This window comes from Fundulus heteroclitus, chromosome 7 (genome assembly GCF_011125445.2).
Source record: "Fundulus heteroclitus isolate FHET01 chromosome 7, MU-UCD_Fhet_4.1, whole genome shotgun sequence".
NCBI classification, from domain to species: Eukaryota; Metazoa; Chordata; class Actinopteri; order Cyprinodontiformes; family Fundulidae; genus Fundulus; species Fundulus heteroclitus.
In genome coordinates this window covers 4,106,290-4,129,156 of record NC_046367.1, presented here as the reverse complement: position 1 = coordinate 4,129,156, position 22,867 = coordinate 4,106,290, and the positions used below count along the sequence as shown (strand labels likewise).

General features: G+C 43.8%; 1 protein-coding gene and 1 long non-coding RNA gene across 2 annotated transcripts; both read right to left on the bottom strand.

The window, feature by feature from the left end:
* Positions 1-16,056: 16,056 nt before the first annotated feature.
* Positions 16,057-17,162, bottom strand: LOC105919648 (trace amine-associated receptor 13c-like). Its single transcript, XM_021312016.1, has 2 exons — positions 16,990-17,162; positions 16,057-16,867 (listed from the first exon to the last, which is right to left on the bottom strand). Exons 1-2 carry the CDS (start codon positions 17,160-17,162, stop codon positions 16,057-16,059), a joined length of 984 nt encoding a protein of 327 aa, XP_021167691.1.
* A 2,410-nt stretch (positions 17,163-19,572) lies between these two features.
* On the bottom strand, positions 19,573-22,434 carry LOC110367162. Its single transcript, XR_002427268.2, has 3 exons — positions 22,381-22,434; positions 21,472-21,604; positions 19,573-19,600 (listed from the first exon to the last, which is right to left on the bottom strand). It is a non-coding gene; the product is annotated as an uncharacterized LOC110367162 (long non-coding RNA).
* Between the last annotated feature and the right edge of the window lie 433 nt (positions 22,435-22,867).

Sequence of the window (22,867 nt, the reverse complement as noted above, 5' to 3'; positions counted from 1 at the left end):
ATTAAGGAGGTCTTCGAAGTATTCCGCCCACCGAAACACAACGTCCCGAGTCGAGGTCAGCAGCACACCACCCCCACTGTAAACAGTGTTGGTACTGCACTGCTTCCCCCTCCTGAGACGCCGGATAGTGGACCAGAATCGCTTCGAAGCCGTACGGAAGTCTTTCTCCATGGCCTCTCCGAACTCTTCCCACGCCCGAGTTTTTGCCTCGGCGACCAGCCGAGCCGCCTGCCGCTTCGACTGCCGGTACACATCAGCTGCTTCCGGAGTCCCACAGGACAAAAAAGCCCGATAGGACTCCTTCTTCAGCTTGACGGCTTCCCTCACCGCTGGTGTCCACCAGCGGGTTCGAGGGTTGCCGCCGCGACATGCACCGACAACCTTGCGGCCACAGCTCCGACTAGACGCCTCAACAATAGAGGCGCGGAACATGGTCCATTCAGACTCAATGTCCCCCGCCTCCCTCGGGACGTGTTTAAAGTTCTCCCGGAGGTGGGAGTTAAAGCTCCGCCTCACAGGTGACTCCGCCAGACGTTCCCAGCAAACCCTCACAGTACGTTTGGGCCTGCCCGGTCGGACCGGCTTCCTCCCCCGCCATCGGAGCCAACTCACCACCAGGTAGTGGTCGGTGGAGAGCTCCGCCCCTCTCTTCACCCGAGTGTCCAAGACATACGGCCGCAGATCAGATGAAACGACAACAAAGTCGATCATTGAACTGCAACCTAGGGTGTCCTGGTGCCAAGAGCACATATGGACACCCTTATGCTTGAACATGGTGTTTGTGATGGACAATCCATGACGAGCACAGAAGTCCAACAACAAAACACCACTTGAGTTCAGATCAGGTGGGCCATTCCTCCCAACCACGCCCCTCCAAGTCCCACTGTCATTGCCCACGTGAGCGTTGAAGTCCCCCAGCAAAACGAGGGAGTCCCCAGGAGGGGCACTCTCCAGTACCCCTTCCAAGGACTCCAAAAAGGGTGGGTAATCTGAACTGCTGTTTGGCGCATAACCGAGATGGGGGGCAACCAGTATGCCAACCCCAGCTCGGCGCCTCTCACCTTGGGCAACTCCAGAGTGGAAGAATGTCCAGCCCCTCTCAAGGAGACTGGTTTCCGGAGCCAGAGCGGTGCGTCGAGGTGAGTCCGACTATCTCTAGTCGGAACCTCTTAACCTCGCGCACAAGCTCAGGCTCCCCACCAGAGAGGTGACATTCCACGTCCCAAGAGCCAGCTTCTGCAGCCGAGGATCGGAACGCCAAGGTCCCCGCCCTCTACTGCTACCCATTACACAATGCACCCGACCCCTTTGGCCCCTCCGACAGGTGGTGAGCCCGTCGGAAGGGGGACCCATGTCACCTCTTCGGGCTGAGCCCGGCCGGGCTCCATGGGCAAAAGCCCGGCCACCAGACGCTCGCCAACGTGCCCCACCTCCAGGCCTGGCTCCAGAGTGGGGCCCCGGTGACCCGCGTCCGGGCGAGGGAACACGAGGTCCAATAATTGTCCTCATCATAAGGGCATTTTGGGCTGCGCTTTGTCTGGTCCCTCACCTAGGACCTGTCTGCCTTGGGTGACCCTACTAGGGGCTTAAAGCCCCTGACAGCATAGCTCCTAGGATCATTGGGACACTCAAACCCCTCCACCACGGTAAGGTGGCAGCTCAGGGAGGTTTTTTTTTTCATTTTGTCAATTATGTGTATTGGTTTTTATTTAATTACTATTATTTCTTGTGTTGTTATTTTATGGATTATTGTCTATTGTATGAAAGTGTGAATGTGATAATTGTGTTAAATGTCAGAAGTAAATGAGCTATGGCCTGATAACGTGTCTCCCTCGTCTGTCCACAGGCTACAGTCATAGATTCTGTTTTAGGCAACACAGCCTATGCTAGCTGTGTGCCACTTGCTACCGCCCAGCTTACCCCTAGGGCTGGCGCCGGTAACAATTGGGGGCTCGTCCCGGGATTTGTTTTGGATTGTTTTGGAGTGAAGCTACTGCCTGGTGAAGAGTGCACGTTCAGCGTTTGAGGTGTCCAGAACTTCAGGGAAGGCTACCCTTACGTGTGTCATCCAGAGAGTATCTACCACCATTGAACGTCATGGCCACTAACACATCACGGCGGATGCTGATTGTCAAGATCCAGAGACAACTTTCTAGTTTGAGTACAAGTCAGCTACAAGCAATTGTCCTCTCTATTGATGATGGCACTGCAGAGGCTAACATTGAAGAGCTAAGTGACATTGACCTGTATGAGCTGATTGTTGACTACTTGAGAAGCGACAAGTTGAAGTCCATGGAGGATGAAGGAATGTCCCACCTACTCCTTCTAGATGACCTGATCACCGATCTACTGAAGTCTACAGATGCCGAACCAACTAGAGTTGGGGAATCAGCCCATGTCCGGGAGGTCGAACCAACTGTTATCCTACTCTCCTCTACCCCAGAACCTGTCCCTTCCCCCACACGCTCCGTCACATCCCCCAGAGACATTTTCCCCTCTTCACCACCCCAGCCGAAAGACCTTCCCCATCACCCATCACCTCCCTCATCCCCTGGAGAAGACAGAGACATTAGTGCAACGCAGAAGAGTCTCACCACTCCACCTGAAACTACAAGAACTGTCGCTACTCCACGGGGTATGGCTAGTCCGTCTTCAAGCTCTAGAAATCAGGTATTGAGTCTTAGTGATGTAGCAAGTCTGCTACCAAGCAGAGAGTTTAAACTCTACGGTGGACAATTATCAGATACTGGTTCAGACATTTCTTATGGTAACCTGTGTAAGCAAATCGATGAAGGTTTACAAGAAAGGTTTACTGAGTCTGAAGTGATTAGAAGTGTACTTAAAATCACAAAACCTGGTACATTTAGAGACATGTTAACTAACAAGAGTGACTTAAATGTTGATGAGCTTAAGAGGTTTCTTCGCTCTCACATTCATGATAAAAACAGTACTGAACTTTTCCAGGAACTAACTAATGCTAAACAGTCAGACAAAGAAAGTCCACAAGAGTTTTTGTACAGAATAATGGGTTTAAAACAGTGTGTTCTTTTTGAGTCACAACAAGCCGGTACTGGTTTTAACTATGATGCGAAACTCGTACAAGTTACTTTTCTCCATACACTCTATCAAGGGTTAAATGAGAAAAATGACTATGTGAGACGTGACTTAAAACCTTACCTCAATGACATGCAAGTTAGTGACGACTTCTTACTTGAGCAAATCACGAAGTCTACCAGTGAAGAAGCCCAAAGACAGAAAAGACTGGGTACAACTATTAAGACTAAGACAGTGACTGTTGCAACTCTTGACAGTGGTGACCCGACTAAAGACAGCAAAATTGACAAAGATCGACAGATTCAACAAGACGCTATTAGAGAACTGGCGGCACAGGTGTCCTCACTGACTAAACATCTTGCCCAAATGTCCAGACCACCTGATAACACTCTACCTGTCCTCAAAGACACAGCTCACAGCGGAAACCCGAGGCAGATGCAAACCTTATGTACAACAAAACAAAACTTTTTGTCAACATTGTTTTGTGTGTGGTCAAGCAGGACACAGGGCCATAGGCTGTCTACAACCGAAGGTGTCGGGAAACGGGAAGAGGTCGCTGGAGAGGGCCAGCCAGTGACCGGGACAGCCCATGCGCCCACATCCAAGAGTCATTTGAAAACTACAAAGTCAACTCAACCTCCACCACGTAGAGACTTGCACAGCTCATAGGTAAAAGATGCATGGTTTCATGTGCTCTCAATGGAGCTCCAATTCAAATGCTACTTGATTCAGGAGCCCAAGTGACAATGGTGGGAGAAAACTGGATGAAAAAGACATTACCCAATGTTCCCATTAAACCCCTTGAATCTCTCCTGTCAGACAAACCACTAGAAATCTCTGCTGCAAACGGCACAGATGTTCCGTTTGAAGGATGGGCAGACATAGAGCTCCAAATCCTAAGTAAGAATTATGGACATGTCACTATCCAAGTTCCTATTCTATCCAGACTTTGATTTGCCTTTTGTCCTCCACACCGATGCTTCAAATGAAGGCCTTGGAGCCGTACTTTACCAACAACAGGGAAACAAATTGCGTGTCGTAGCGTATGGTTCCAGAACTCTTTCGCCTGCAGAGAAAAACTATCACCTTCATTCTGGCAAGCAGGAGTATCTCGCGTTAAAGTGGGCGATCTGTGACAAATTTAGGGATTACCTTTATTACGCTCCCACTTTTACAGTGTACACAGATAATAATCCCCTTACATATGTTTTGAGCACGGCCAAGTTAAACGCCGTAGGGCATCGGTGGGTAGGTGAGTTAGCGGACTTTCATTTTTCCATCAAGTATCGCCCTGGCAAGTCAAACGCAGACGCTGACACACTGTCCAGATATCCTGTCCAACTGTCAGATCACTTGTCCGAATATTCAGAGACAATGCCCCCAGAGGTCATATCTGCAATTTGGCAAGGAGACAAAGCAATGCGAGACAGTGAAGTACCTTGGGTTGCCGCATTACAGTTAAACTCAAATGTAAATGACACACCCAAAGAAGGAACACCTGTACTCTTTCCTGAAGACATCAATACAGCTCAAAAAGAGGATGCTTCAATCGCAGAAGTGATAAAATTGAAAAAAAGAGGATGGAATTCTAATGAAAAAGACAAGAAACAAATGACACGTGAAACAAAGAGACTTGTACATGAATGGAACAGACTAAAATTTGAAAAAGGACTACTGTACCGATGCACTGGACAGAGAAAACAGTTAGTTCTTCCCACAAAACTAAGAAAGACTGTTCTAAAGCAATTGCATGACGATATGGGACATGTAGGCGCCGACAAAGTCATTCACTTAGTCAGAGAACACTTCTTTTGGGCCTTCATGCAGCGTGAAATTGAAGATTACGTCATTCGTCAGTGCATGTGCATTAAACAAAAACAACCATGTGTTCCAGATTTGGGCTCAATCACTACAAGTACGCCATTTGAACTCATATCAGTAGACTACCTTCATCTTGAACCGAGTAAAGGTGGTTATGAGTATATTTTAGTCCTGGTAGATCATTTTACGCGTTTTGTGCAAGCCTATCCGACTAAGAATAAGTCTGGCAAAACTGCTGCTGAAAAGATATTCTTTGACTTTATCCCTAGATTCAGGTACCCTGAGAAACTCCACCATGACCAGGGCAGGGAGTTCGAAAACAGCCTGTTCCAAAGACTCCAACAACTTGCAGGAATAGCTCATTCTCGAACAACGCCCTACCACCCTCAGGGGAATCCTGTTAAACGTCTAAACAGAACACTTTTACAAATGTTACGCACCCTACATGAAGAAAAGAAATCAGAGTGGAAAGACCATTTACCACACATTCTTCACGCGTACAATTGTACCCGACATGAAGCAACTGGTTACTCACCATTCTTTCTGCTTTATGGTAGAGCACCAAGACTGCCAGTAGACTTACTCTTTGACATAAAACCTGACAGTCAGTGTAAAACAAGACAAGAGTATGCAGAAAAATGGGCATCTCGGATGCAAGAGGCATACAAAATCGTTTCTGAAAACAGCCACAAAAGCTCAGCAAAAGGGAAAAAGCATTACGACCAACATACCAAAGGCATCCCTTTACAACCAGGAGACCGAGTACTAGTAAGAAATCTTTCCGAACGTGGAGGTCCCGGTAAACTAAGAGCTTATTTGGAAAAGTGTATTCATCGAGTTGTTGAAAAGATAGGAGATGGACCTGTATATCGTGTTCAAGCGGAAACAGGAGACCGCAGTCTTCGAGTCCTACACAGAAATCTCCTATTACAAGACAATGATTTACCACTAGAACAAGGACAAAGTCAAAATGTAAACCGGAAAAGACAAAATCACAAAAAAGGACAAGAGAAAACTCAGGAAACTGCAATGCAAGAGTCAGAACAGTCTGATGAAGAGGAGGAATACACATATCACTGGTAACATGTACCTGTGTATAATTTGAGACCAAAACCTCAACCTCAAACACAGCCTGAACTCAGAGCCGCAGCTCCTGAATTTCAACCTGTAAGGAAAAATATTCAACCATCCAACACACAGGAGCAATGTACACAACCCCATGTTGAAATACAACGTCCAAGAGTACCAATCCCAACTGTTGTTCAACATTCAGCACCACGGACAGTGCCTACTGTCACATTGCCAGCTGAGGAGATACATGTACTGGACACAAGTGATGCTATGGACAATGTGAGTGAAACTGTTCCTGTTGAGGATAATGAAATAGACAACACTGTACCAGTTGCTCAAGTTTGTGATAATGTACCTGAGACTAATGCACAAGAAGAGAACGTTACAACAGTACGAAGATCAGCATGAACTGTCAAACCCAGAGAAGTGTTCACTTACAATCAGTTGGGACAGCCTTCTTATCGACCTTGGAATGCAGGAGCGAACATGATGTTTGCCTGTACTCCTTACCCCTTGACTTTTTACCCGACACAACCTGACATGTACTATTACCCTATTCCAGTATGGAAATGTTAGACTTGTGACGAGACTTGGTAATCTTTTGACATTATTACAGGACCATAAATGCTGACACTGACTGTATGTTGACCTGACTATACACTTTAGTACAAGATGCCGGAGTCATGTCTTGAAGCAGGGGAGAGTGTAGTAGTGTTATGCCATAAGCTGGTTGAATATGCTTATTATTATTATTATTAATTATAATTTGGTATTATAATTTAAATAATAAATCATTCAACTCAAAATTCCGCTATAACAAATATAGTTCAAATGGTGGTGATGTTAGCTATAAGCTTGTAAGTATTTATACCACTAATGCATTAGTTAATTTGCTGTTATGAACTCATTTATGCTAGAATAAATGATCAGGTCGGACTGTTAACCGACGAGGTTTATCCAGCAGGCTGTGAGAACCCCAATGTAACTGCAATTAGAGTTTAAATCCTTATTCCTTATCACCATCCAATGATATTGTCTCTGTATTAATATCAGATGTTAACTCCAAAAGGAGGTTAGCTCTGAATTCTGAATACCCAGGCAACTGTGAATTGGACTGAACACAAAACAATGTCTATTCCGCAGTCGTTGGTTTTATTGAACCAAAAGCAATTCCCTGTTACAGTAATTCTCTGATTCAACAACTTTGGAATTCTTACTCATTACTAAACTAAAACATGCAAAATATATGTGGAAATAAAGAACAAAACAAAAATAAACAATGGATTAAAATGAGCGGTTAGCAGATCTTAACTTAACTCAAAGTTGTTTAACACCGCCCTCGAAACACCGGCATTTCACGTATCAGCATTGATAGACAGAACAGCTTCGGGAATCTCACTGGACGCTTTGATGTCTTACACAAAAGCTAGTTCAGCTAAGCTCCCTACAGTCCAGATACACGTCACCCTCCCAAGATGGCTGCTACGATGACGTATGAGGGGAGGTCCTAATGACGTAACCACGCTTACGCTGATGGGATAATGCCTCGCTTCGAGAGGGCGCAGCTAACTGGGAGTTTAAAGCAAAGCCCGCGACTTGAGCTCGGACAAAGAGATTAAACTGATAAGAAGAAGCGAAAAGAGAGAGGGGGGAAAAGCAGGGAAAAAGATGAAAAGAAATGAAGCAGTAACCCACGGCGGGGTTCTTGATGGATCACAAATCAACACAGCAAAATCAATTGTAAAATGCATGCACATACAAAGAAAATGTTCAGCAAAATAATTCCAACTTCGTCGTGGAATAAAAGCATTAACCAACACCTACAAAGTTCTAACGCCTGCCCAGGCACTTCTAAACACCCTGTTGGTGAGACAGAAATAAAAGGGGAGACCCCGTTACTTTGAGGTGCCTCGGGGCTGGTCCGGAGCGCTCCGAGTAGTGGCTTTCTGGACGCGTCTTGACGAGCGCAGTTATCCGCAGGCTGCAGCGGGACGGGGAAGAAACTCCTTCGTTTCTTCCACCGGGTTCACAGTCGCTTTGTTGGCCAGACAAAGCGGGGTCCTCTTCGATCACTGGGAGATACGGCGTCTCTCAGTCTTTTGATCAGAGGGAATTTAAAAGTACTTATTTTAGTCGACCTCCTGTTATAAAAAGCAGGGAATAACCGTTGCGTTGAAAAATCTCGGTCCAGCGAGCAATCGAACACATGGCGTGGGATTCACCCCAACGGAAACAGCTGTGTGTCTTCTCGGGTTGGCTAAAAGCCAGGGAAGAAGGAAGATTGTCGTGTGTGATCGGCTTTTATAGCCATCACCATAGCAACCTTATCTTGATCGGCGGCCATTTTGCCGTGTTGCGTGATGGGAGTTGGTGGCCATTTTGACCACATTGCATCATGGGTAACGCAGTCCGTTACGTCCCGAATTGATGCCCGCTTTTGTCACGTCTGAACTGGCACAACAGTAGGTTGAAAAAAAAAACGCTATAATAAGTTTTTGTTTTTGTATTGTAGTACTAGTGTGTGCTCTATATAGTTAGGGTTGCTGTGTTCATCCACACCAGCAGATGGCGCATTAGCGCTGCTGTGGGCATGGAGGGCTCTCACGCAGGGCAGCTCAGAAGTAAATGAGCTAAGGCCTGATAACGTGTCTCCCTTGTCTGTCCACAGGTATGTCGATAAAACATAAAATATGTGAACTTAAAGTCGGTCCTGATGGCATGTAAACGAGTGTATATTGATGTGGAAACACTGTGGTGAGACGTTTACCGTCTCTGGATACTTAATGACGAGGTATCAGTGTGTTTTGTGGTGTGCATGTGCCTCTGCCGTTTTGTGTGATCGCTTTTGTTGATTGCAGATAAGTATTGGTATGAAGTGGATATATGGAACTAGTGTATGCTTTGTAACTAGGTTCTGGCGTGTTCGCATGGGCTTGGGTGTGGTGTTGGCGAGGATGAGGGTCCATGTTCGGGCTGTTGGGGTCGCCATGTTGGGTGTGCTTTGGTTGTTCGGCCCGCCATTTGGAGGCGCTTTTCTTTTGATCTGGTCCAGCGCTTCTGTGTGTGTGTGTGTGTGTGTGTGTGTGTGTGTGTGTGTGTGTGTGTGTGTGTGTGTGTGTGTGTGTGTGTGTGTGTGTGTGTGTGTGGGAGCGGAGGTGACGCGATGGTGGTGTTTTTGGCACTGGCGAGTAGATTGAGTACTTTTGCTGTAAGGATAGAGTGACATAAAAGTGAGGAAATGTGTTTAATGTTATTGTATTATCTTTTTGATACATTTTATTATTGATTAGTGTGAATTGTATTTTATTTAAAGTCTATATGTTATTATTTGTATTTTTTTCATTTTGTCAATTATGTGTATTGGTTTTTATTTAATTACTATTATTTCTTGTGTTGTTATTTTATGGATTATTGTCTATTGTATGAAAGTGTGAATGTGATAATTGTGTTAAATGTCAGAAGTAAATGAGCTATGGCCTGATAACGTGTCTCCCTCGTCTGTCCACAGGCTACAGTCATAGATTCTGTTTTAGGCAACACAGCCTACGCTAGCTGTGTGCCACTTGCTACCGCCCAGCTTACCCCTAGGGCTGGCGCCGGTAACATATGTCACTTGCTATCATTCTGACATTTTTGTTATGTAATGGAGGGAAGGAAAAGCAATACTGGTTTAAAAAAACTGGCCCCATAAAATCAGGAGTGCATCTTGGGCATCGGTTAGACTGATACCCAAATAATCAGTTTTGGCCTCAACCTTCAAAAAAACCTGTATTGGTGGATCTCTAGTCTTTACATGGTGCAAGATTAGTCTAAGTCAATATTATAATATTTTGGCTTGTTCTTCAATGAATTGCTGCTGCTTATGTGTGGCAGTATTTATAGAGTTATATCAAGCCAGTGAGTTTATATAAAGTGCCTGACAAAAGCGTTCCCCTGCCTTGGTATTTTGATTTTTGGCTACCTTACAACCTGGACTCAACAACCTGAGAGTCTGCAACATTTAATTTATGGAATTGTCATGATTTGTTTGACGAACCCGAACACAGCCACACAGCCACACAGCCACACACAGCTATTATTGAAAGTTGAGGGTTGTGGAGGATGTGACCAACAGTTCATACCAGGCTGAAGCAGGTGAGCGGTGATGGCAGGAGCAGTGGGCGTGCAGGAGCTGGAGAGCTGCGGGTGCTGTGCTGTGGAGACAGGCAGACACTGGGAGCCAGGAAACATGCAGGACAGACGAGAGAGTGCTGAGGTCCAGAAGGAGCGGGTAGCTCAGCAGAGTGAGTCCTCAGAGCGCTGGTGCGCTGGTGCGGCGATTACCACTCATAAAGTCCCAGAGGCAGGTGTATTGGAGGTCGGCGGACAGGCAGGAGATCAGAACTGTGAGAGCAAACGTGAGCAGGATGAGCAGGATGAGCAGGATGAGCCGTAGAGCGAAGCCAAAGACGAAGTCGGGGACGTGGTCGAAGGTCGGAGCCAGGAGATCAGAGAGCCAGTGAGGTACCGAAGGATAATCCAGGACGGAGTCAGGTCACAGTTCCAGGTTCGATACACAGAGGGCAGAGATCCAGCGGGTAGTCAGGTCAGGCTGAGATCAGATCGGGCAAACAGAATCAGACGGGAACAAGCAGACTCGGAGGTCGAAAGGCAAACAGGTCAAGATCATGAATCAGAATAACAAACGCTGGAATAAGTCTCATATAAGGGTCGAAATAAACTGGCACTGTTGTCTTGTCTTGGAGCTGGTTAAATACAAGAGAGGACAGGTGGAACAGATCTGAAGTAATGAGGAAAGGGTGGAGCTAAACAGGTGTGGGACATGAAAGAGACAAGACAACAGTACCAAAATCATGACAAGAAGAGCTCACTGAAGGGAGCTTAAATAGGGAGGATGGCAGGTGAATAGAGTCCTGGCTTGATTAAGGCTGAAAGGTGTAACTGATGAGAAGGTGGAGTGGAGAACTGGGGTGTAAGGAAGGTGGAGACTGCCAAGGTCCATGGCACAGCAGGTAAAGCTGCACCATGACAGGAATATGTCTCCAACATTGAAGATGCGTTAGTATTTTATTATCAAGAAGCAAACAAGTATGAAAAATAAAACAAAGGTTCAGGTTTTATAACTGTTCATCTCCAACTCTCTCTCACACACACACACACACACACACACACACACACACACGCACACGCACACACACACACACACACACACACTAAAATCAGTATTGTGCAGAGCCATCTTTTGCAGCAGTTACAGTTGCAATTGCCATTTGATGAGTCTCTATTGAGATCATCTTTCTACTGGTAGTTCTGCACCTTTGTTCTGCACCGTGTTTTCCCCCAGTCCCTAAAAACAACAATTATCAAACCACTGCTGAAAAAGAACAATTTAGACAAACTACTACTCCAGAACTACAGGCCCATCTCAAACCTCCCCTTTATCAGTAAGATCATTGAAAAAGTTGTATTTCAACAATGAAACACCTTCTTAACTACGACCAGCCGCTTTGATGTTTTCCAGTCAGGTTTCCGTGCTCACCACAGTACAGAGACCGCCCTTATTAAGGTGTTTAATGACATCCATATAAATACAGACTGTGGAAGAACCACCGTGCTGGTTCTATTGGACCTCAGTGCAGCATTTGATACTGTCGATCACTCTATTCTGTTAGAACGCCTGGAGAACTGGGTCAACCTCTCTGGTACAGCTCTCAACTGGTTTAAATCCTACTTAAAGGACAGGGACTTTTTTGTATCAGTAGGTAATTTTACATCAGAGATGACAAAAATCACATGTGGGGTTCCCCAAGGGTCCATCCTGGGTCCCCTCCTATTCAATATCTACATGCTCCCTTTAGCCCAGATCATAAAAAAACATCAGCTACCATAACTATGCAGACGACACACAGCTCTACATCACCATGTCACCAGGTGACTATGAACCCATTCAAGCACTGAGTAAATGCCTAGAAGAAATCAATACGTGGATGTACCAAAATTTTCTTCAACTGAATAAAAACAAAACTGAAGTAATAATCTTTGGACCAATAGAGGAAAGATCAAAAGTTAGCACACAGCTTCAGTCGCTTCAGCTAAAAACCACTAATCAGGCCCGAAATCTGGGAGTAGTGATGGACTCAGACCTGAACCTCCAAAAGCATCTAAAGACAGTTACAAGGTCGGCTTTCTATCACCTGAGGAACAATTCCAGGATTAAAGGATTGATGTCTCAGCAGGATCTGCTGAGACATCTTGCGTTTCTTTTTGGTCGAATTGATTACTGCAACAGGGTTTTCACAGGTCTTCCTACAAAGTGGATCAGACAGCTGCAGCTGATCCAGAACGCTGCTGCTTAGTCCTCACTAAGACTAAGAAAGTAGAGCACATAACCCCAGTTCTAAAGTCCTTACACTGGCTCCCTGTATCTCAGAGAATAGACTTTAAAATACTTCTGTTAGTCTATAAATCCCTGAATGGCTTAGCACCTAAATACTTCACAGACTTGTTATCGGTGTATCAACCCTCCAGACCACTCAGGTCTTCTGGCTCCAGTCTACTCTGCATACCTAGAACCAGAACCAAACATGGAGAAGCAGCATTTAGTTCCTATGCTCCGCTTATCTGGAACAAACTTCCAGAAAACTGTAAAAGTGCGGAAAGCCTGAGTTCTTTTAAATCAAGATTAAAAACACATCTGTTTAAAATTGCCTTTGACTGTTCTAGTTAAACAGTTTTACTGTTTTTAATGTTCTTTTTTGTTACTACATTCTATCCCTACTTGCTTTTATTCTATTTTCTATCTACATTTTATTATTTTGCTATAGCTTAATCATGTAAAGCACTTTGTATTGTCTTGTACTGAATTGTGCTATATAAATAAATTTGCCTTGCCTTGCCTTGCCTTCCTCAAGACAAAACTGCTCCAGCTCCTTCATGTTGGATGGTTTGTTCTTGTGAACGGCAATCTTCAAGTATAATCGCAGATTGGCAATTGGATTGAGGTCTGGACTTTGACTAGGTAATTTCAATGCAGTTAAATGTTTCTCCTTAGAAACTCTATTGTTGCTTTAGCAGTATGCTTTGGGTTGTTGTCCTCCTTGAAGGTGATACTCTGTCCCCGTCTCAAATCACAGGCAGAATGACAAAGGTTTTGCTCAAGAATATTCCTGTATTTAGCACTTTATATTCTCCCCTCAATTTAGATCAGTTTCCAGTTCCCTGTTGCTGAAAAACATCTTCACGGCATCATGATGACACCACCATGTTTCACTGTGGGGGTGATGTTCTTGGGGTAATGGAACAAGTTGGGTATGCACTAGATATAGCATTTTCCTTGGTGGACAAAAAGTTAAATTTTAGTCTTATCTGACCAGAGTCCTTTCCTCCCTAAATTTGGAGAGATGCCAACTTGCCTAATAACAACAACAAAACAACAATAATAATAAAAATAATAATAAATAATTAAATTATGAATGACACATACCACTCATAGGACTATGTATGTATGTATTGAATAAAAATAGTCGGCACAGCAGTAAAGCTATATTTGGTGGTGTCTGGATTCTCTGTTGGTTGGTGCGCTAATTCTGCTTCACAGGTGGTTCTAGTTCGCTGGGGGGCGTGACCCACACCTGCGGCTCGTTTAGAGTGCGGATCACTGACTTCTTAAGGAAGACGCAGACAGATGGAAGACGCCGGAGCCTTACACAGTCGTGGTACGACGTGGTCTTCGACCCAGTCCAGAGAACCTGAACTTGTGAGTTTTTCGTACTTGGACATTTGTCTAACTCTGGATTTTCTGCCTCTTGCAGTTTGTGTTCTTTGGATTACTCACCCGTTTGACATCTTGCTCGATGAACCAGCAACAAGGAATCTCAAGGCTCAGATTTTGCTCCGGCGCTCCCCCTCTTACTCCCTTGGTGTTACCAAGCCGGGCTCGAGGTTCCCCTTTCCGGATTCTGCTGGTTCCCCCGAATCCTCTGGTTAATCCATCTGTCTCACCGTCAGTCGTGGCTCGCCTCGGATCCCTCGCCGACAAACCATCAGTCCGCCCTCCAGCTGCTAACCACGGCCGCAGAGTTCCCTCACAATCCCTCCCCGGTTAGGTCCCTCGCACTAAATGGTAAGCAGCCTGGCTTCTGGAGATTTTCCCTTGGTTTGTCTTTAATTAACATCTCCCTTCTCTCTCTTGCAGTTTCCCCTGCACTGACGTTCAGACCTCGATCGTTTCCACCACCCTGTGTTATCCCTGTAGCCTGAACTTATAATAAAACTTCTTAAACTGCGCTCTGGCTTCCGTATCGTGTCTGCATGTGGGCTAAGCATATTAAAACCATGACAGGTGGTCCTGTTCAGAAACACTTTTTTATTATACAGGGTGAAATGGTCCTTCCATCCTGACAGTAGTCAATACATTATGTATGGAGAAAACTATGTAAGTCAAGTGAAGTTTGTTTGTATAGCACATTTCAGCAGCAAGGCGGTTCAAAGTGCTTTACATCATGAAAACATAAACATCATACATACATTGAAATAGTCACTAGTTGTGAGACCAGTAACAAACATTAAATTGTATCAAGTGAAAACATCAATACACATCAAATATGTTGGTCAATGGTCCTGTTATTATGGACTGAAAGCAACTCTCAACAGGTGATATTTCAGTCTAGATCTAAAGAAACTCAACGTTTTTATTGATTTTTCAGTTTTCTGGAAGTTTGTTTCAGATTTTTGGAGCATAGGGACTTCTCCATGTTTGGATCTGGGTATACAAAGTAGACCAGAACCAGTAGATCTAAGTGGTCTGGAAGGTAAAAAAAAACTGATCTCTCTGAGAGCTGCAGAACTGTAAAAACAGTGACCAATCGCTGTGATTCGGACCGAATGGCAGCGATCGGTCATAGGATTGGTCCTGCCCACACCTCCCTCTGTCCTTCGAGTTCCAGGGTTATCACCTTATCTGTTGGTTGTCCCGCATGCCAATCATTGTGACGCAGTCAAGTAACATCGATGTATTCATGTTCCTTGTTCGTTTCCCTTTGCTGGCTGTGCATACACACTTGTAGTGTTTATGTATGCAGTTAGCTTTGGTGTTAGCCATTCATTGTAGCTCTGCTGCTCTGCCCGTATAATTTGAAAATGGCTGAGAGTCACAAGAAGCAAGCCGCATACAAGATTATGATAGGAAGAAGAAGGCCTCAGTGGAAAAAAATAAGACCAGAGTACATTTGGGAGATTTTTTCCACGCAATCCCCCTGACGAGTAGGTAAGATGGTCTTGCACATGCGCAGTTATTCAAAGAGGGACTTATCTACACTTTTACTAAACTCGCTGCTCCTACCTTTAACACTGTAGGTTCCAATCTAGTAGAACCTAACCACATCTTCAACCTAGCATGTATTGCCAAATAAAAAAATGTCAACCTCCATAAGTTAAAAATGTAACAAAGGATATACGTAACTATGAGTTTTTACATATCAGACTCATTTCTTATTTAAGTTTATAAGAAAATTACAACATTTTTAGGCCAATATATCCAACTAATCATGGATCCCTTTAACATTTAATAATAGCTTTTTTCAGGCCACTCTTTCATAAAGCCTACCTCTAAGTATGTTACGGCTCTTATAGACAGACACTCCAATCTTTTTGTAATGCACTCAAATTCCTTTCAGGTTACCTTTGGTCTCTGTGCTGCCTCTCTTATATATGCCCTCCTGGCTCAGTATGTGAATTCTGGTGGGCAGCTATCTCTTGACAGGTCTGTTACTGTACCACATGCTTTCCATTGAAGAGGATGGATCTCATCATAATTTGTTGCACACAAATGTTATAGGGGCTTCATACCAAAGGGACTGGATACATATGCACATACCAATTTTCAGTTTTTTACTTTTTAAACTTTTTTATTTATGTTTTTTATTTATTTTTTATGTTTTTCTTATTCTGCTAGGATGATGCTATGATCTGTAACAAGACAGGAAAATATCATTACATCCCTATAACAATTAGGACAACAAAGTTCAATCAGACGCAATGTTTTGACTATTAAAGGATGTATTTACATCCAGAAGTGGCTCTTTATAAACTATGAAGAAAACTGAACTTTCTTTAAACTATGATGGTGTTGCACGAGTCTGGCTTCAGAATCTGCAGTGTAAGAATTAGTTTAACAGCTTTCCTAAACCAGGGGTAAAATATTGCATAGATCAGTGGGTTCAGGGTGGAATTAAAATAAAAAAGAATAAACGTCACAGATGAAGTACTGACTGCTGCATTTTCTGTAATTTGTGTAATACAGAAATATGGACAGGTGCATATGAGAAACACAACTAAAACTACACCCAGTGTTAATGCTGCCTTAATTTCAGATTTCTTAGCTGTGACTTTCACAGAATCCTGAAATGAGATAGCTGCAACATGAGACTGCATGGCTTGAGCCTGAGAAACGACCACTATAAACACTCTCATGTACAGAATGCTGATAATAGTGACAGGGAAAATAAAACACGATAAAAGGTCAAACACTCCCTCAATATAATCTAGAAAAACTAGACACTCTCCTGAGCAGGAATTATACCTGCCTGGGTGTTGTAGGTTGTCCCTCAGTAAAACACAATGATAGAGAATTGAGCACATCCAAAACACAGAAACACACATCTTTGCTCGTTCTGCAGTGACTTTGCTGGAGTAATACAGGGGATAACAAATGGCAATGTAACGATCAACAGAAATAAGCACCATTGTTCCTGTTGAGACAGAAGTGATAACATAGTCCAGATTAACATACAGTACACAAATAATATCCCCAAGATACCAGCAGCCATCTATCAGAACTATTTGAAATAAAATGAGGAATCCCACCATGCAATCTGAGACAGCCAGAGAGAGCAGGAGGATATTGGTGGGGCTATGGAGCTTCCTAAAGAAATGATAAAACAACAGCATCTTATTAGTGGTTGTAAGGTTTACCAAACAAGCTGTTCCAAAAACATTTTTTACAAATTGTTTGTGTATTTTTCAAAAGAGGAAAAAACTGTTTACTTGAAGTGGCAGATGGAGATGATGACCAGTAGGTTAAGAAATACAGTAAGTAAAGAGATGGAAGAAAATGTTAAGTGAATAACGAGGGATACAGATGAAGGCAGCATAGTCTTTCTGCAGGATGAATTAGGCAGGAGTGGGAAGCAAAGTTCAGCGTCTTCAACAGTTTTCATAATTAGATAGAGAAGGTGAACAGAAGCTGTTCAGTTTGCTTTAATGCCTCATTCTCTTTGCCATACAACTGTCCTATATATATAACACTCCTCCCTGTGTTTATGTAGAGGCGGGGCATAATAAGTTGGCGCACACCTGTGGTGTTTTGGTCACCAAAGAAGATGACTCTTGTAATGAAGCTATTATTATTATTAATATTATGAATAATACTAATAATACTTGAGTTTTATACTATACAAATTATTGGTGTGTACTGTGTGTATTGCTTCTATGTAGCTATATATACACTTATTCATGTCAGGATCCCCAGGGATGTCACTGTCTACACTAGCTCTCTGGGGATCCTGCAATATAGATATTTTGTGATGCTTATCCTAAGATCCTTGTGTTTGTCTTTGGTTTAGTTTTCTGTTTAGCATTTATGTTTATTATAAATTCTGGTAGTTGTTAGTTTCAGTTTCTGTCTGGTTGTTCATTATTATTCTAGCAGTCATATTAGATCCTTATTTTATGCTTGCCTTTCCTTAGTTTAGTTTCTTTTGAGTTAGCTTTTTTATTTTTGTAGTTCTGTTAGAGCTGTTCCTTATTAATTTAATTATGTTTCCCCCCATCCCTCCTGTAATGCCATGTTATGACGTGACAGACTCCAGCTCCCAGCATGCAATATGGTCAACAGACACCAGCTCAACAGCATGCAACATGGTCAACGTGACCACCAGCCCTGGCAACGAGATAACGTTGCTATGATATGACATAAAAAGCGCCTGGCGCACTCAACTCATCCTTCTTCGCTGGCACCACGCTAACTGGGAAGACATACAGCTGTTTTCCCCCGTGGGATTCCCCCAGGTGGCACGTGTTCGATTTCTCGCACGGCCGAGAGCTTCTGAATCAAACTTATCCCTGTTTTCCTATGCAGGAGGTCGACTTTAAAAGGACTTTGAATTAATTTTGATCCTACTGGAAGCCACTTTCTCCCAGTGATCGTCACAAGCTCCCCTTTTTTTTTGGCCAAACAAAAGGCAGACAGAGCCCAGAGACTTCGGGGTTCCCCCTTTTCTTGCTGCCTGACGGACCTGAAATCGCCGAAGCGCTGCAGAAGTCACGATTCGGAGCCGGGATATCCCCTGAGACACCACAAGTAAATGGGACTTCCCCCTTTTTATTTCTCTTTTTCACCCATAAGGTGAGATATTTTGTGCCTGGGCAGAACCTATTAAGAATTAGTTTAATGCTTAATTACTCCAAGACGGAGTTTGCTTTTTACTGTGCTGGATATTTCTGATGTGTGTGCATGCATTTCATAAAAGATTTTGGCTGTGTTGTTTTTGGTTTGACTATAAGCAGACTCCGCCAAGAGTAAGGCGACCAGATTTCTGAAATCAAATCTGGGGACATTTCTTACTCATGGATTACAATCAATACATCTCATCAAGATGAAATTAGGAAATGGGGACAGTAATGGTTTCATTTACAGACATTAACAAATTTATTAATATTTAAACAACAAAAATGATGTGTAAAAGCCTCTCCACACTTTTAGTATATCCTAAGTGTCATGTTTGGTAGGAGTCTGACCCACACGCAGAACACAGATAGAAGGCAGGTAGTTTGGGCGATATTTATTTACACAGCTTGACAGATCATATGAAACGTGGCAGAGCTTGAGGAGGCCTCGGACGGACCCGAACGGGATCGGATCTGCGAGACGGAGAAGAAGAGATTTTAACTGAGAAACGGAGCAGGAAAGTAAGAGGGGAAAGTGATGCTTACCACCAGGTTCGTAAGACCTATCCGGGGGGAGCGGAGCGTGAAGAGGAACCCAGTGGTGGGATTACACTACCGGCAGATGACTGAGCGACAGGAGGGCGGCTGATGGCGGAGGGGAGCTAGAGCAGCCACCGAGGGAGGGAACGAGGGATGTTGTCTGCCAGAAGTTTCAGGTAACGGTTTTCAGGGTAGTGGTAGTGGCCTGAACGAGGACACACTCTGAGTGGAATCAGAGGCTGGCACCTGGAGCACAAAAAGGAGCAATAAGAAGCAAAAAATGAGAGGCTGTCATCTGACAGTGGCCACAGAAGCATACCACGGGAGGTACGTTAACACACTGGCGACTTCTGGCTTTCAGATCGCTCCCTTTAACTCCCAGCCCTCAGCGCTGCAACGAGCTGCAGGTGTGAGGCACGCCCACCTGTCAGCTGCAAGTCATCTGTGGAAGGAGAGGGGAAAACACAACAAAAAAAAGGACAGATCTGCTTACCGCACCGCTGAGCCCTGACACTAAGATTAATAAAATTAATACATTGATAGTGTTATTAATAGAAAACTAGAACCGTGTCTCTGGGTTGGGGCAAAGTGGTGGGGGTGGGAGTGGAGGGGTCAAGGGTGGTTAGCAGGGCTTTCCAATTTTGTGGGGCCCAAAGAGCTCTGACGCCTCCTAAGGGGAGAGTGACATGAGGAAAAGAAAAACCAGTAAATACAAACATTTAGCCTGTGGCTGTCTGTGGAGACAGTGTTCCCCCACCTTTTAAAAAAGTGCAATAAATACTTATTCTGTTCACATCTACATACCCATGAGCAATAGGTTTTTCTGTATTAACATCAAAAAGAAGTAGCGGTCAAGCCCGCAGGTAAAGGATGATATATGTTTCTTACTGTCAACTGGCCGCATCAGAGGCCTGTGCATCTCAAAGAAGCAGATTAATTTATTTCAGTAATGGGTTATAAGCACAGCTCCACTACTGCCTGAACTTCAGCAGCTCCCTTTTTTCCTGATTAATCCAGGTGTGTCTGGCTGGTTACTGAGGTCAGACACACCTGGATTAATCACTCTGTCCAGTACTGAAAGGCAGGAAGCAAAGGAGCTGCTGAGGTTCAGGAAGATGTGGAGCTGTGCATAGAGCCTGGGAATCGTAGATAGAATTCTAAACAATAATAACTGAGTTCCCATCTTTACTAAATGAGGAGACGGTGGTAATGACGTTCCAGCACTTTTATTGAGAAACAGAGCAGAGATCACATAGATAGAAAGTAATCGCACCCCACGGTTCCACTGCAGTCTGCATTTGCCCTGTCTCTGCCTTTCTCGCTTTTCGGCTCCCCCTAATACTGCACAGTGGCCTTGGCTTGAGACATAACAAAGACAGTCTATCCTAGGCAAACACCATGCTGCACAGTATCTACGCAGCATTCAGCCTTGCACTCAGCAACAGTGGATCTTATACACAGACATCTTGTCTCCAGGCCTCCTCTGTCTGAGTGGTGTGAGGCCATAATGACTTTAGAATAATAATTCATATAACATATAGCTACCATTTGAGTTTGAATAATCTATTATTAAGATTATAATGGCAAATTAAAATTATTAATAATACTCATAATCAAACAGGTTTCTGGCATAACACTCCTTTCCTTCAGCTTAATTGTATCCCTCAGTTCACCTGTTTCTAATTACCCCCCCCCCCCCCCCTGTTGCTTTCCTTCGCCTCTCCTCCTTTAAATTCAGCCCACTTTGTCAAGACCCCTAAAGCCTATCTCTTCAATCGAGTAACGGATACAGGAATCATTTTGTGATGAGCAGATTGTTGGAATGAAGGACATATGACTCACTTGACTTAAAAATAGTAAACCAAAGTGGGCCCGTAATAACTCATTTATTTTATCCATTATGAATTTGCTGTATTTTGGCAAATACAGTACTACAAGATTCCATACTTAAGGTGACTTTATTATTTTAAATATGTCCACCATAACCATTACCCAGTAATGCTCATCCCTTTATTCTCAACTGCAGAATATTTCTTAGATGTTGGAAACTTGTTGCTGTGCTCCTCCTGTCATTTTACACAAGGAAACGCCCCAGGGGACCCCAAAAGCATCCTAAATGTAATAACAGTGATCAAGTATGCTGGTAAAGATTCTCAGTCATCCAGGTCATGGTCATGGTCATGGTCATGGAGTCGTTACTGGTCCATTCTGCTGGTTTAATGGCTTTAACGACCGCCCATTACTAAGGGGTGGACCTGTTTCGATGGAATTTGCATGTTATCTAAGGCCTTTGTTGGGCAATGGTATAAAGCTTGTTACTCCACATTACTCCAGACTTTTTGAATTGAGAAAGATTCCGTGAGAGGAAGCGAAACGTCTTCAACTACGGAAAACAAGTCCAGTTGCTTTGTTTTTTCCTTTTTTGGAATAACAGTGATCAGCAAATGCTGCAACAAGAAATGCATCAAATGAACGCAGAATGGTACATTGCACAGGAGGTCAGATCTGTATCAAATGTTGCACGCTTTCTCCAATGCCTACCTAAGCCAATGCAGGTCACACAAGGCACCAAGTCAGTGCTGTGTCTGGCCAGACGAGCTGGCACTAGTGGTCCTTCAATTGTGCCGCCAGTGAATGAAGAGGAGGAGAGCGCACGAGTGACCACCAGTACAACCTGCGAAAATCCAAAGCCCCAGATAGGAATATTGTTTCAAAGAACAGAAAGTAGAGACCTGGTAAATGTCACAGTGATCATGTTTTACATTCATCTTTTTTTTCTCATGTCGCTGTTACAATTCTATCTGGTTTGTTTCCAAATATGCCACAATATTTAATCATGGTGTTTATCATCTCTCTTCAGTTGTATAAATTATTTCAATAAAATGCACACTTCAAATGGCTCATGAGTAGAGGCTTTAAATCAGATTGCCCTGTGTCTGCATGCCTGATGCATCAGGCTAGCCCATATATGGCCAGACTTTAGTGTCCTCCATAGTCAGCGGAGCATCTTCCAACCTGTGGCAGTGGGCAATGCTGTGAAACATGTAGCAGACAACTATGACCTGCTAAACCATTTCTGGGCTATGTACGAGCGCAACTCCAGGCAATGAAACCGACTTGTCAGCACTGCGTAGGTGCTCACTACAATGTTCATGGTTCTGATGTGCGCCACATTGTAGTGTTGTTCTGCCCGAGTGGCTGTGTTGAACTCAAGTGTAAGAAGGAAAAAGGGTGCAAACGGTGGCCCCGAAGTGCAAACTGCAACTACAAATTTTAAAGCACTACTGCATATTGAAAAATACAACTACATTAAGAAAAACACAACAACATTATGAAAAACACAACATTGAACCGGTTATGAAGCATTAATCGTTGAAGCGGCAGATTTTTCTCACAGATGATGTCCACATAGCTATTTATTGCTTCTGATAATTCTTTTCGGTCTCCTACCCGCATCTCTCGTTTTTTGCGTTCGCAAAATCCATGGTATCAAAACGATCTCGCTAGGCGGACTCTCCCAGTGACGTCACATCTTGAGTCGCAAACATGGAAGCCGGCACCCACTATACTGTCTGAGTACTAAATCGATAACGTTGTTTTGCTTTCACAGCTTTTTTACAAGATGCCTCGTCGTGTGTCGCTATGTACTGTTCCCATGAAGATGGAAGATTGCATGAGTGAACAAAAGACACACTTAGAGCCCGTTTGTGGATCATCATTTTAAAGACGGCTGCCTCTGTGCTCCGGGGAGGGAGTCTTTGGCTCTTCACAACCGCTATTCTTCTTCTTCTTTAGATTTTAATGGCAGCTTGCATCCATTATTGTTGCACTACTGCCATCTTTTGGATACTAATATCTATTCTTCAAATTCTCTGATTCCAGTATTTTTTTTAAACCGAAAAATCTTCTTTTTCCCCTCAATACTATTTAGCTTATA

What these genes read in the sequence shown, in the direction of transcription:
- LOC105919648 (XM_021312016.1), bottom strand. Translation starts at nt 17,162, where the DNA reads ATGAAAACTGTTGAAGACGCTGAACTTTGCTTCCCACTCCTGCCTAAT. An exon ending in ATCTCCATCTGCCACTTCAA is followed by an intron (nt 16,868 to 16,989) that starts GTAAACAGTTTT and finishes TCATTTCTTTAG; the next exon opens with GAAGCTCCATAGCCCCACCA.